Source organism: Pseudopipra pipra, chromosome 6 (assembly GCF_036250125.1).
Source record: "Pseudopipra pipra isolate bDixPip1 chromosome 6, bDixPip1.hap1, whole genome shotgun sequence".
Classification (NCBI taxonomy): Eukaryota; Metazoa; Chordata; class Aves; order Passeriformes; family Pipridae; genus Pseudopipra; species Pseudopipra pipra.
In genome coordinates this window covers 64170387-64185681 of record NC_087554.1, presented here as the reverse complement: position 1 = coordinate 64185681, position 15295 = coordinate 64170387, and the positions used below count along the sequence as shown (strand labels likewise).

The window sequence follows — 15295 nt, the reverse complement described above, 5'->3', positions numbered from 1 at the left end:
GCTGGTTGGTGTGGCCATTCCTGGCCTTGCTGTGGCCAGCCAGAAATGGGGTTCCTTGTAACTGAGATTGATACCATTTGAACCATTTATTGATGATTCTCTGAAAGAAATACCAGTTTTGAGGAACTGTTAGACACCAGCTCAGTGATTATGGGGTCAGAACCACCTTGTGTGGGGAGGGGGTGGAGGGGGAAAGGATGGGCGGAACCTCACAGAGGTGGGGTGGGGTCGTGTCCCTCAGTGCAGCCCCAGGAGCCACCTGGGGAAGCCCTGGAGTGGCTGTCAGGGAAAACTGGAACAACACACAGCTCCTGGAACCCCTGACCCAGCAGGGACAGTGAGGACACTGCCCTATAACACCCACAGCTCCTGCAGCCCCACATCCAGCTGCATCTGCTTTAGGGAATGGATTCCTTCCAAGCTGGGGCAGGTTGGCCGGGCTGGGGGAGGCCCCAGGGCCCCTGGCAGTGTGTCACAGGGCCCTTTGTGACACGGTGGCCGTCGCCCAGGGGATGGGCCGGTGTCCTTTGTGACCCGTGGGGATAAAGGTGTTGGCGGCAACGCGGCCACGCCACCGTGCTCGGAGCGGGCGACTGGGCAGGACGGGACAGAGCGGTGCTGTGAGGAGCCTCCTCGCAGCCAACTCCTTTCTCGTCGACCAGGAGCGTTTCTGAGAGTTCTTTTGTGATCAACTTCCCTCGAGGCCACAGCACAGGAGTTGGGGACCCAGAGCGTTTCTGAGGTGACCCCACTCCCTGTGGGAGTGGCCCTCGAGGCCAGGCCACGGGCCTTGGTGACCCGGAGCTTTTCCGAGGAGTCACCAGTGGCTGTGGCAGCGGCCCTTGAGGCCATTTTGTGAGACTTTGCCACCAGGGGCTGTTCCAAGTCATCAGCAGCCCCTGTGGCAGTGGCCCTTGAGGCCATTTGTTGAGACTTTGCCACCAGGGGCTGTTCCAAAACATCCCCAGTCCCTGTGGCAGGAGCCCCGCAGGCCATTTTGTCACACTTGGCCGCCAGGGGTTTTTTCCAGGTTTCTCCCCCGCAGGTGCCCTCAAGACCAGACTGTGCCATGGCGGGGGGATGCTTCGGCCTGTGCCGGCTGCTCCGGAGGAAGAACAGGAGAGGCCCTGGAGCTGGCCCAGCACAGGAACCAGAGGAGGAGGTGCAGCACTTCCAGCCACTGCAGCAGGGTGAGTGCTGGAGCTGGGCCACAGGGATGGTGGCTGCAGCCAGCTGGGCCCCTTGCCGTCCCCTCTGGACATGCCCAGGGAAAGGGAGGGGGAAAGGGGGGGCCAAGGCTGATCCCCCCGGCATCCGTGCTCCATCCCCTGGGCATCCCAGGGCTGGCCCTGCCTGTGGAGCGCAGGGCTGGGCTGTGTTCTCTGGCCTCTCCCGCGGCCCCTCAGCTCTGACTGCGCTCGCTCTTTGCCAGATCCAGGCCGGGACCGCCCAGAAGAGCAGGACCGCGCCCGTGGCCGCTTGCGCAGGGCAGTTCAGGTACCTGCAGCCATCCCCCCTGGGCTGGGCCTGCTGTCCCTGCTCCGCCCGGCACCGCTGTCAGAGCACTCCATGCCACTTCCCTCCCTTCCCTGCCCTTTCTTCTCCTGCAGAGGTTGCTGAAGTTCATGAGAGTTCGGCGCAGAACAGCCACGACCGCACCGCCCGAGCTCCCGGCACAGCCTGACACCAGCGCAGCCGAGCTCGAGGTGGAGCCAGATGTCAGCACTGCACCGAGGGACTGTGCAGCCAGCGGTGACATGGCACCCATGGATTGTGCAGCCAGCGGTGACATGGCACCCATAGATGGCACAGCAACCTCAGACACATCAGTGACTGATGGCACAGAAACCACCGACATGGCAGCAACCGATTGCGCAGCCAAAAGTGACATGGAACTGGTTGATGGCACTGACACCTCTGGCACGTCACAGATCGAGGGCACAGAAACCTCTGACATGTCACCAGTTGAGGGCACAGAAACCTCTGTGCTGCCACCAGTGGAAGGCACAGCCACCTGTGACATGGCACCCACTGATTGTGCAGCCAGTGGTGACATGGCACCAGTTGATGGCACAGCAACCTTGGACGTGGCATTGATTGATGGCACAGAGACCACCAACATGGCAGATATTGATTATGCAGCCAGCTCTGATGTGGCACTGATTGATAGCACGGCAATCTCTGACATGGCACCATCAGAGGGCACAGCCACCTCTGCCACAGCACCAATGGATGGCACTGACACCTCTGACACTGCACAGACCGAGGGCACGGACACCTCTGACATAGCACCAGTTGAGGGCACAGAAGCCTCTGACCTGGCACCAGTGGAAGGCACAGCCACCTGTGACACCGCACTGACCGACACCGGGACAAGCTCTGACACGGCACCAACTGATGTCGGGGCCAAGGCTGACACCACGACTGAGGGCACCGCAGACACCAACTGCACATCCATGGACAGTGTGACTGATGCTCCCAGTGTCGACGTTTCAGAGGAGAAAAGTGTCTCCAGTGCAAATGAAGTAAGCAGCCTGTGGCCAGGGCTTGAGCCCTACAGGGGTCTTGTTGCCGCCTGAGCCTTTGAGGCCAGCACAGTGTGGTGGGAAGGGAAGCCCTTCCCGTGGCAAACTGGGCAACCTGCTGGCTCTGGCAGCTCTCCAAGTGTCCCCCACTCCCCTCCAGGTGCCGGCCAGTGTCAGCCCCATCCACCAGTGGCTCACGTGCCAGGAGTCTCCAGAGGTCAGGCCGCCCATTGCCATCCGCAGGCTGGCCCACGCACACCCTGGGCACGTGGTGATGACTCTCCTGCACTGTGCCCCAGCGTGTGACAGGTACAGGGCCCAGCTGCTTTGCTGCCTCTGGGCTCACCAGCCTTTATAACACAGCCCCCTGGCCAGCCTGTCCCTCCTGCTCTGCCAGACTGACCCAGAATTCCAGGACCCTCTGGCCCCTCCACTTCCCAGCCCTGGCCTGTCGGCCCCCAGTCCTGCTGCCGTGTGCCCTCCCTACCCCTCAAGGCACCGTGGCTCTGTCACCTGGGCCCCCACAGCTCCCAGGGCCCAGACCCCCCTGACCCAGAGCTCTGGCTCCACAGAGCTGCTGCAATCCTGTGGAGGACCATCGCCTCCTCGGCCACCACAGCGCACAAGGTGCTGCCAACGCTGCTCGGGGTGATGGAGGACTGGCCACTGCACAGCGTGTGCACCTCCAACGGGGACCACATGGACGTCTTTGCCCTGGCTGTGAGTTTCTGGAAGTGGCCTTTGCTCCTCCCCACGTCGCCTCTCCAGCGACTCTCCATCTTCCCCCACCCTTGCATCTCCCTCAGGCCTTGGGCTGCAAATGTGGATGAGGAGCAGGTTGAGGGGCAGCAGGCCGGCTGCTCCCCCTGGCTCTCCCTGGCCTCTCCCTCCATCTGGGCACTGAGGGTGTCTCCACGTGGCTTTCTTGCAGGCAACCCTGGCCCTGTGGCTGATGGTCCAGGAGCCCCAGTGCCAAGATGCACTCTTGGTTCATGCCCCTCGTCTCCTCCTGGCTCTGCTCTGCCAAGTTTCTATGAGCACTGAGCAGATGCCACAGGAGGTCAGCACCTTCTGGAGGGGATGCCAGGAGCTACACGGCCTTCCCACCCACCCCAACAGGTGCTCCATGCCCGTCCCCTCTCCCTGCCGTGCCCTCGGGGCTGGGGCCAGGGCTCCCAGCCTGACATGGCCTTTGCTCTGCACACAGCTTTGTGGTGCAGACCATCCGGGCCCTGCTCTGCCGGCTGCAGTGGGACCAGGAGCTGGTGTCAGTGGAGCGCAAGCGTGGCTGGGACGCGCTCCTCTCTGCTGACACCCACCACTACGCGGTGGGGCTGCTGGCCAGGTGAGACAGCCTTGTCCCCGCTGCCCCCGGCACCTCTGCCCTGGGCATGGGGCAGCCCACACAGCCCCTGGGGGCGTGGGACAGAGGGCCTTGGCCCCAAGGGACGGCCCAGCCAGTGCTGGCAGAGCTTTGCCCACTAAACTCAAGGCCGAGGGTTCCCTTTTTGCCCTGACAGGGAGATGCGCCACGTGTTGGTCCCCTCCTATGGCCCGCTGGCAAGGCACCTGCTGGGGCTGCTCAGCAGGGAGGGGCCCCGCTGGGAGCTGCCTGCCCTGGCCTTCCTTGTTGAGGTGAGCCCGATGGCCAGCGCTGCCTGGCCCCGCTGCCTCCCCCTCTCTGCCCTCTGGCAGCCGCAGCTGCCCGGGACGGGGCCTGCGCCCTGTGCTGCTGCCTGGGCCCAGCCCTGGCCGGCTCCGCGCTCCTGCCGCCCGCCCACCCCGGCACTGCTCTCTGCCTTCCAGGTCCTCGACTATCTGGACGTGAACACCTGTCACGACAGTGTCCTGCAGATCCTGGCAAGGCACCTGCAGAGCCAGTGCCCAGAGAGGCAGCGCCTGGCTCTGCGAGGACTCCTGGTGCTGAGCGTGGATCCCTCCATGGTGAGAAGGGGGCAGGGGCTAAAGCCACACGGGCAGCCTGGGGCTGGGGAGGGCAGTGGCTTGGCCTTGGCTGGGCTTCGGGAGCTGTGGCAGCTGCTCACAGATCTCCTGCTTCCCTCTCCAGCTGCCCAGGCCCTGTGGGACAGGCCTTTGGCCTCTGGGCCCCGGGGCAGCAGCGTGGGCTTGCAGTGCCAGAGTGGGGTTGGTGGGGCAGCTGTTCAGGGCTTCCCAGCACAGCCTTGTGTTCCACCCAGGCCAAAGGCATCTGCAGCCTGTCTGAGCCCCTCCTGGAGCTGCTGCGTGATGGAGATGGAGAGCTGGTCGCCATGACCCTCTCCGTGTTCCGGAATGTGCTCCGGGATGAAGACAACAGTGACGGGTTCAGCTCCACTGCCCCGAGGCTGGCTGAGGCGCTCCGGCCAGTCTTTGACCACGTAAGGCTCTGTGCCCCCAGCCACAGGCACTGGGGGCTGCCAGGAAACTTGGTGGAGTTTCAGGTCTGGGCCTGGAGGGCGTGGAGCAGGCAGTGCTGAGGTCTTTGTGTCTTCTTTGGCCCCAGGACAACAGCCACGTGCAGCTGCTGTCCATTCGCCTCTTCCGAGAGGTGATGGAGGTGCTGGCGGAAGAGGGAACAGAGCCCTGGGAGATGCAGGTGCGCCAGAGCCTGGTCCCACTGTTCTTCCGCTGGCACGACGAGAACCAGCGCGTGGCAGAGGTGAGCACTGCTGGGCTCTGGTGTCCCCGGGGCAGGGGCTGGGCTGCCTCCTGCCCTGGGGCCTCAAGGGCTCAGGCCTCCTGCTGCCCTTGGAGCAGGGACACAGGGGCTGTGCCCTGGGCTGCGGTGCCATGTCCCTCTCTCTGCTGCTCTGCAGGCCGCTCGGGAAGCGCTGCTCTGGGCTACAAGCTTCCTCAAGAGGAAGGACCTGGAGCAGCTGGTGAAGACAGAGCAGCCCTTCAGGTTCTGTGACTGCCTGGTAAGGACGAGCATGGAGGCCCAGCCCCAGGCTGGAGAAGCCCCCAGTGCGCAGTGTGCCGGCTGGCCCTGTGCCCCTGCCACTGCTGCAACCACAGACACCCCCCTACTCTCTGCAGATGGAAAAGGACCTGAGCCAAAGGGGCGAGCACCTGCAGCAGGCCCTGCCCTACCTGCAGAGCCCACAGGAGCCCCTGCGAGAGGCGGCCGTCAGGTTCATGGGTGAGCCCCAAGGCCGCGGTCCCTCCCCGCCCCGCTGCAGCTCGGCCCCAGCCCCGGCTGCTGCAGCAGCAGCAGGATGGGCCCAGGGATGTGCTGGGGAGCCCCGAGTGCCCTGGCGGCTGCTGCCGCCCTCTGCCAGCCCAGCCCCGGGGCCTCCCCATGCGGAGCCCCTGGGCCCTGACAGCCTCTGTGTTCCCAGGGCTCTCCGGCTGGCACATGAGGGAGTGGCAGCAAGACCTGTGGCCCATCCTCAAGGGTGAGTGAGGGCAGAGGGGCCTCCCTGGGGGCTGCCAGGGACCAGCACAGACCCTGGGCAGGGAGCTGCAATCCCTGCCCTGCCTGCACAGGGCTCTGCTCCCTGCACACCGTGGCCAGAGCACACACACATGGCAGGGGCAGGGTGCCCATTGGTGCCCAGCACTTTCCCGCTCATCCTCTTGGCCCCTGCTCCCTCCTGGCTGTGCCAAGAGCTGCCTGGCATGGCCCTGGCAGGAGGGGCTCCTGGGGTCCCTGCACAGCCACGCTCTGACCCCGGCTCCCTTCCTCTCTCTTCCAGGCCTTACAGCCATGAGCGAGGACGACTGCCCCTCCGTCTCCAACATGAGAGCTGCACTCGTGGCCACTTACAGCTGTGCCATGAGAACTCCACCTGCTCCGCTGAGACGACCAATGTCCCTGCAACAGCCCCCCACCACAGCCCAGGGAACACTTCTCAGCACGGCTGCAGCTCCAGCTGATGCTGGACCCAACTGAGCCAGCCCGCAAGGCCAGGCAGCTCCTGGCCTCTGCAGCCCCAGGGACGGCTCCCTCCTTCCATTCCCTTCTCCTGACCCCACTTCATCCTTCCCCTACCCCTGTTGTTAATAAATCCTGGTTTTCTCCCCCTTATTTGTGTCTTGGTGCAACTGAAAGGGCACAAACCCTCAGCTCTGCAGCTCATGGGCCCGCTCCTGCCTCTCTTTTGCCCCTTGAGCCGTGGGCACACACCCAGAGGAACATGGGAGCTCATTATTCTGAACCCCCAGATCATTAAAATACGTAGCATGACATTTGCTGATAGAATAATAAATCAATTAAAATTAAATTAAAATTAAAATTAAAAATAATTATCAAAATAACACAGAGCGACTTGTTATCCTGAACCCCTGGATCTGACCCTGTTTTTATCTTTCCATGAAATCCATCCCAGTGACTGGGAAAGGGGCAGCACCAGCAATCCCAGATTCCCAATGTTCACCTCCTGGAACATCCCCAGCCCCAGCTGCCTTTAAAGCACAAATCCCACCAGGTTGTCTTGAAGTTTGGAGTTGTTATTTCTCAGGAATTTGCTGCCCAACCTCCGGAGAGGAGATTATTCCATGAATAATCTTGGATTATTCCCACCTCAGAGGGAGCAGGGAGCACTCGGAAGTTTATTGAGAGAATAATTTGTTCTTTAATATCAAAAACTGAGAAAGTGCAGAGGCAACAAGAAGGGAATGAAAATAACTCAACCAACACCCTTTCAGACACTAAAAAAAAAAATCCCTTAAAAATGAAATTCCTGAAAGGAGGGACCAACAGAGCTGTTGGATTGACAGGGAATCATTCCCGGCCCCTAATCCAGCATCTGTTATCTCCAAAAACAGGCTGCAACGAAATCCCTGTGCTCTGGAGGAAAGTGTGCTGTGAAAAACAGCCACTATTAATTGATTCCACCAATTAACTGCTAATCCAGGAGCCCTGATTATGATTAGTCTCCCAATCAATTCGTTTGATAGAAAGCTCTTTAAATTTGCCAAATTGCGGCTCAGCTCTTCCCTCTCCTGCTTTTTTTTCACTCCTTTCATCTAATTAACTGCTTTTTCCAGCAGTGAAAAGTGAGTTTTTTTCTTAATTGCCTCTTGACCCTTCCCCACTCTCCCGTGTTCTTGTCTTTAGAGGTTCTTCATCAGGAGAAAATGAAAATGCTCTCCAGGAATTAAAAATGTCGTTGGGCCCAGAGGAGACTTCCCGGCACGGGCTGCGAATCCTTTGGAATGATATTTGCACAGCTTTTTTTCCAGGGAAAGTCTGGCTCCTCTGGATCCTGGATGGGCCTTCAGGCAATACAGGGAGATGAACCTCCGTGGAACTTCCGCGAAAATTGTTGGGAGCAACATCAAAACTGAGGAATGTGAGGTCCAGGAGGGGGCTGTGCTGCCACTGGAGCAGCCCAGGTGTCCCTAAATAGCCATGGAATCGTTGGGAAGAGTCTCAGTGCTGCCTCCAACTCTGGGGGCCGATATCAGAGGGATGTGGAGCTGCTGGAGAGTCCAGAGGAGGCCCCGGAGATGCTCCAAGGGCTCGGATGCAATTCCTGACTGGGAGGGTGGGGTGGACCTGGAAAAGAATTCCCAGAGAAGCTGTGGCTGCCCCTGGATCCCTGGAAGTGTCCAAGGCCAGGTTGGAGCAACCTGGGACAGTGGAAAGTGTCCCTTCCCATGGCAGGGGTTGAAATGGGATGATCTTTAAGATCCCTTCCAACCTCAACCATTCTGGAATTCCATTTCTTCACATCCTTTCCATCTTCTCTATTAAATCCAGACAGACTTTCCACAGGATTTCAAGTCCCAGAATTACTGGTGAAGGAATTCCTGGTTGGACAAACTTCAGAGCCACAGCTTTCCAGCCCTGGGATGGGGGAATATCCATTCTATGGGTATTCCCATTAATGGGAATCCATCAAGGGTGGAGCCAGGCTGGGAGAGCTGGGGGGGTTCCCCTGGAGAAGAGAAGGCTCCAGGGAAACCTGAGAGCCCCTTGCAGGGCCTAAAGGGGCTCCAGGAGAGCTGGAGAGGGACTGGGGACAAGGGATGGAGGGACAGGACACAGGGAATGGCTTCCCACTGCCAGAGGGCAGGGAGAGATGGGAGATTGGGAAGGAATTCCTGGCTGGGAGGGTGGGGATGGGCTGGACTGGAATTCCCAGAGAAGCTGGTGTGGAGATCGATGGAGACATATGAACATATGTAAGGACACAGATCTGCTGGGATGGGTCCAGAGGAGGCTCCAGGAGGATCAGAGGATGGAGCAGCTCTGCTGGGAGGAAAGGCTGGGAGAGCTGGGATTGTTCAGCCTGGAGAGGAGAAGCTTTGGGGTGTCCTGATTGTGGCCTTCCAGGACCTGAAGGAGCTACAGAAAACACGGAGAGAGACTGTGGCCAAGGGATGGAGGGACAGGACACAGGGAATGGCTTTAAGCTGGAAAAGGGGAGATTTAGGTGGGATATTGGGAAGGAATTCCTGGCTGGGAGGGTGGGGAGGGGCTGGAATAGAATTCCCAGAGAAGCTGTGGCTGCCCCTGGATCCCTGGAAGTGTCCAAGGCCAGGTTGGAGCAACCTGGGACAGTGGAAGGTGTCCCTGCCCATGGCAGGGGGTGGCACTTGATATCCCATCCTTCCCAGCTGCCCCAGCCTTCCCAGATTCCCCATCTTTTCCTGATTCCCCATCCTTCCCAGATATTCCATCCTTCCCAGATATTCCATCCTTCCCAGATATCCCATCCTTCCCAGATATCCCATCCTTCCCAGCTGCCCCATCATTCCCAAGCTCAGGGGAAAAGTGGATGAAACATTTTTAATTAATAATTATTTACCAAAATAATGTGAGATCGAAACATATCCATGTCCTCCATCCCTCTGGATAAAGAATTTTCCTCTTTCTTTCACTTCCCTTGTTTTCCCTTCAACAAAGAGGTTTATTTATTGTTTTATTATTATTTAGTATATTTTGTAGTTTTTTATATTATTTATATACATATAAATATATATATTTTATAAATATAAAGTTTTTTAAATTATTTGTATATTTTTATATTATTTAGTATATTTTAGTATATTTTATATTTACTAAATACTATTAAATCAATACTATTAAATGTATTTACTAAATACTTACTATTTTTTATTATATTTTATATTTACTCTATTTCATTGTATTTAGTGTAACTATTATATTATTTCACATAGTATATGAAAGTTTTAATTTATCATCATTTTATCACAAAAAATGGATATATGAAATTATAATACAGTAATAGTAAAATTATTCTATTTAATATATTTAGTATAGTATATATTATATCATAATATATTATATATATAAAATATATAAATATATATAACATATATTATATATTATTATATTATATATTATTTTATTATATATTATTAAATTATATATTAGTATATTATATATTAGTATATAACATTTCATAATACTATATAATAATATATAATACTATATAATAATAAAAAATATAATATAATAATATGTTATATTATTATAATATATTATATTATATAATTGTTATATTATAATAATAATATAATATATATAATACATATTATTTATATAATATATAATAATATATTTATAATAATATATTATAATATATAATATACATAATATATAATTTTAATATTAATTATATATTATATTATATTATATTATATTATATTATATTATATTATATTATATTATATTATATTATATTATATTATATTATATTATATTATATTATATTATATTATATTATATTATATTATATTATATTATATTATATTATTATATTATATTATATTATATTATATTATATTATATTATATTATATTATATTATTATATTATATTATATTATATTATATTATATTATATTATATTATATTATTATAGTAACTCAACATTAATACCCCCCTGGGGTGAGGTCTGGTGTTGGTCCAGCCACCACCACTTGGAGGATTTATCCCTAAACATGAATTTCTCAGGGATTTTTCCTCTTTTTCCAGACAATTTTGGAAATCCTGGTATTTTTTAAAATTCAACTAAATTTCATCGAAATTAAAATTTCTATTTTTTTCTATTTTGATGCAATTCCCCAAATCAAAACCTTCTCATTTCCAAACAAATCCCATTTTCACTTGCCCAATCCTTGTCCTTCTTCCAGCCTTTCTTGGGATAATTTCAGACCACGTGGGTCAGGTTTGGGACCCAATTCAGGGCTATTTTTCATGAGGCCTTTACACTCAATTAAAGAACTTATTCCTTTGGTTTCTTTACACTAAATAAAATAACTTATTCCTCTGAATTCTTTACTCTGAATTAAATAACTTATTCCTCTGATTTCTTAACACTGAATAAAATAACTGATTCCTCTGAATTCTTTACACTGAATTAAATAACTTATTACTTTGATTTATTTGCACTGAATTAAATAATTTATTCCTTTGATTTCTTTACACTAAATAAAACAACTTATTCCTCTGATTTCTTAACTCTGGATTAAATAACTGATTCCTTTGATTTCTTTACTCTGACTTAAATAATTTATTCTTTTGATTTCTTTGCTCTGAATTAAATAACTTATTCCTCTAATTTCTTTGCACTGAATTAAATAACTTATTTCTTTGATTTATTTACTCTCAATTAAATAACTGATTTCTCTGATTTCTTTGCTCTGAATTAAATAACTTATTCCTCTGATTTCTTTACACTGAATTAAATAATTATTCTTCTGATTTCTTTGCTCTGAATTAAATAACTTATTCCTCTGATTTTTTTTCTTCCAGGCCTGGGAATTTTCCAACTTTTTTTTTTTTTTTTCCCCCTCCTCAATTAACCTTCATCTTATTCCTTTCCACAGGCCAAAAAAAAAAAAAATCCCTTATACAGCAAAATAAATGTCCCTTCTGGGCCTGTTTGCTCTTCTAATAATTACTTCATTAAATTTTTTATTCTTTAATTTTCATGAGATTTCTCCTCCCACCAAAAAAAAACCCCAAAGAACTTGAATAATTAAACCTGCCTTTAAATAAACCCTGTAGAAATTTAATAATATTTTTATGTGCAGCATTTAATTCTTATTGATTTTTGAGTAGATTGTGTCAGGAAGCAAAAATAAATTTTAAAATTTAATAAATTTATTTTATTTATAATATATATTTCTTTATTAAATTATTTAATACATTCAAATAATTTCAATTTTGGATGTTCCCTTTAAGCAAATCAGAGTTTATCACTCTCCAAATCAAGCAGAATTCCCATTTTTCTCTACTCTGGAGCTCTTTGCTGTGAGATGGGAACGGGACCCCTGTGGAGAAGCGACCAGAGGGATTTTTTTCCCATGTCACTCCTGGAAATCACAGAATCCTAAAAAGATTTGGAAGGGTTTGAACAACTATAAGAGAGTTGGAAGGGACCTCAAAGCTCATCCAGTTCCACCTCCTGCCATGGGCAGGGACACCTTCCAATATCCCAAATATCCCAACCTGGCCTTGGACACTTCCAGGGATCCAGGGGCAATCACAGAATCCTAAAAAGCTTTGGGTTAGAAGGGATTTTAAAGCCCATCCAGTGGCACCCCCTGCCAGGGGCAGGGACACCTTCCCCCAGCCCAGGTTGCTGTGCCATAAAAACACTTTAAAAAAGAGCTTCAGGAATTTTTCTTTTCCCCAGCCAAAATAGAATGTTCCGGTCAAAGTCACTGTGCCTTCAGTCTTATCTGGTGTCCCAAGGTATTTGATGAAGGGCGACCCAACTGATCCCAAAAATCTGGCAGAAATTTTGATTTTATGACAATTTTGCCGCCGCTCAACTCCAAGGCCGTGACTGATGAATAAAAAACCCACATAAACCCCCCAAAGACAACCCTCTTATTGGTATTTCTATTAATCATCCACTGGGAAGTGAAATCCAGGTGATTTTAGTCTGGGATGGAGCCTGGACAACATGGACAATACTCAAATAAATCCTCAAAATGAACAATTCTGGATCAATGCAAAATATTCCCTCCTTTTCAGAGAATAAATTCCTTTTTTGCCCATTTCTCTGTCCACATTTTCCTGTTGTTTCCAGCAGATTCCCTAAGAATTAACTCCAGATTTCACAGGCAAATCCCAGTTTTCCCTTTGTGAATCCCACCTGGATTGTGCCCTCTAAATCCAATATCTCCAAATAATTGGATTGTGTCCTTTAATTCCCAATATCTCTGGGGCCAAACAAACCCAGCATTATTTTTTTGTTTTCTTTTTCATGTTCTGTTTTGGTTTTTTATCATTTTTTTATGATGGGTTTGATAATTTTTAAAATTTTTTTGAACTGTCAATTGACAATAATTTTTTTAAACTATTAAAAGTCTTTCTGTTCATAACTGAACCTTTTACTTTCCTATTTTAATAACCTGCTTATTTTTGTATTTTTGCCCATCTGAACCCATTCTTTCGAAATTCAGGCCGTTTTTCACCTCACAAGAATAATCAGATCGATTCCAGGATAATCAGATCGATCCTTCCCGACATTAAACTCATTTATTGGGAAGGAGGAACCTTTTGTGCACACGAGGCAATAAAATGCCTTCACAGCTGGGATGTAAAAACAGCATTTTTTCCCTTTCAAACCTTTTATTACCATCTGATTTCCTTTTAAAATCTAAAAACCAGCAAGAAAAAATAAGCTAAACTTGTGGGGGTTTTTTTCTCCTTCTGCATCCAAAGATGAGGCACCTGATTAAGCTGATTCCAATATAAAAAACCCAATTTTGCCTTGCATGGATTTTTATCTTTTCCATTTCTTCGCCTGTTTTTCCCCTCCCCTTTTTCCACATTTGCACTTGTCAACAAAGGTGATACCGAGATATGTAAAAGCTGATAAAAAAAGCAGCAAAAATGAGAATTATGAAAACCAGACACATCTCCTGGCGAGGAGCAAATCCCTGCAGGCTGCAAAAACAGCCTTAAAAGCACAATTTCCACCACTGGAATCATTTCATCATTATGAGATTATGAACACACGGGGGAGAAAAATTAAATGTTAATTTTGGGTAGTGGGTCTAATAGTGATTTGGGGTAAAATGGGTGATTTTGGAAAGCCCCTTTTTGACTGCAGAGCTCAGAGGTTTCATCATTTTTCTCTGCTCTCGGTGATATATTCGATTTATAATTATAATTTGTTATAAATTATTACATATGTAATAAGTAATATTTTGACTTTTTACCGCAGAATGACATTTCAGGAGTTGGGTTTTTTTATTTAAATTCGCTTTGAATGCATCCCAGAAATAAGATTTCACAGCCATCAAATGCTGCTCCTGGTTCCTAGAGCTTTGGGAAGCACTGGAAGAGTGTTGTGAAGGTATAAATCTGCTGAACCATTTAAAAATTCTGGGAAAAGAAGGAGCTGGGATGTTTGTCTGCTCTTCCACAACATTTCACTGCCTAGAACAGTGCCCAGAACCTGCTTGAGGTTCTCCTTATCACTGAAAACCGTGGAAATCCTATGGAAAAATGGGGTTTCAGTCCCTGTCAGCCTGGAGATTTCCTTCCTATTCGGAAAACCTGTTCCCTCCTGCAGCACCTTCTCTGCATCACCTGCAAGTCAAGGCCTTTTGCTGCACTGAGAACATGAATTTCTGCTCAAAATGCCATCTCCACACATTTCCTTGGATATACCTTGCTCCCTGGATGCTAATTCCAGGATGGATCTGGTCGGGAGGGCTGGAATTCGGGGCAGATGCCTCCTGATGTTCCGAACACGAGTGCTCATCCATGGGGGCTTCTCCCACCCCTTCTGCCACATTCCAGGTTTAACCACCCAGACAGAGCTTGGAATGCATCCCAGAAAGAAGATTTCACAGCCATCAAATGCTGCTCCTGGTTCCTGGAGCTTTGGGAAGCGCTGGAAGAGCATCATGAAGGCCATAAATGTGTAAATCTGCTGAATCATTTAAAAATTCTGGGAAAAGAAGGAGCTGGGATGTTTGTCTGCTCTTCCACAACATTTCACTGCCTAGAACAGAGTAAGTCCTGCTTGAGGTTCTCCTTATCACTGAAAACCGTGGGAATCCTATGGAAAAACTCCTCAAAGTGACAGACAGAGCTGCTCCCTCCTGGATTTTCCACTCGGAAAGGCGGAGCTGCTCACTCCGAGCATCCTTTTCTTTTGCTACCCAGAGTTTGGGAGAGAAAGGGAGGCTTTATGGCCAAAATCCTCTTTCCACCCCATTCCTCATCTGCAGGGCACCTGGATCCACCAACCCTCTGGAGAGGCACTGTGGAAAAAGCACTTCTATCCCTCTCTATCCCTCTCTCCCTCTTTATCCTTTTCTCCCCCTCTCTCTTCCTGCAAAGCTAAACTTCCACAAAACTTTTTATTAAGGTGTGGCCTCAGAGCAGCACCTTTAATATATTTCTGGGCTCCTTCCAGCAGCTGGGAAAGAGCGTTTTCTCCCCGGAAAATCCGATTTTCACGCTGCTCAAAGCCGCTGATGCCGCTGATTTACATCACAAAGGCGCGGCTTGGCTTTGTGCCTCCCCGAAATCCCGGAATTCCAGCGATTCCCGGGAGGAGAGGAGAGATTAGGCCCTCTGATATAGAAGTCGTAGCTCCTTATCCACGGCAAACAATCAATGGCTGGATAATTAGTTGCATTTTGCACCGTTGGCATTAAAATTCGCCGGGGTTGAAACTTCTCCCCTGCCCTCCCCCTGTTCATCAGAGCTTCGCTCCCGGAACAGCTTCGTTTGCTTTTCGCTTTTAATTAAAAAGGCAAACTTTCTGTGTCTGCTCGCTCCGAAAATGCAAACGGTCCTTAATTAAAGCACAATAGAGCGCCAAAA

At 49.6% G+C, this 15295-nt stretch overlaps 1 protein-coding gene and 1 long non-coding RNA gene across 2 annotated transcripts; both read left to right on the top strand.

Annotated features, from left to right (window-relative positions):
• Positions 1-458: 458 nt before the first annotated feature.
• LOC135416535 (uncharacterized) lies at positions 459-5845 on the top strand. Its single transcript, XM_064659750.1, has 14 exons — positions 459-1190; positions 1433-1497; positions 1611-2525; positions 2686-2834; positions 3098-3245; positions 3457-3644; positions 3733-3870; positions 4046-4160; positions 4332-4469; positions 4724-4903; positions 5029-5184; positions 5342-5443; positions 5562-5744; positions 5804-5845. The coding sequence occupies exons 1-14, from the start codon at positions 1070-1072 to the stop codon at positions 5843-5845; spliced, it is 2640 nt and encodes an 879-aa protein (XP_064515820.1). The 5' UTR covers positions 459-1069.
• Positions 5846-5855: 10 nt separating this feature from the next.
• LOC135416500 (uncharacterized) lies at positions 5856-6548 on the top strand. The gene is made up of 2 exons (XR_010431594.1): positions 5856-5920; positions 6221-6548. It is a non-coding gene; the product is annotated as an uncharacterized LOC135416500 (long non-coding RNA).
• The last annotated feature ends 8747 nt before the right edge of the window (positions 6549-15295 follow it).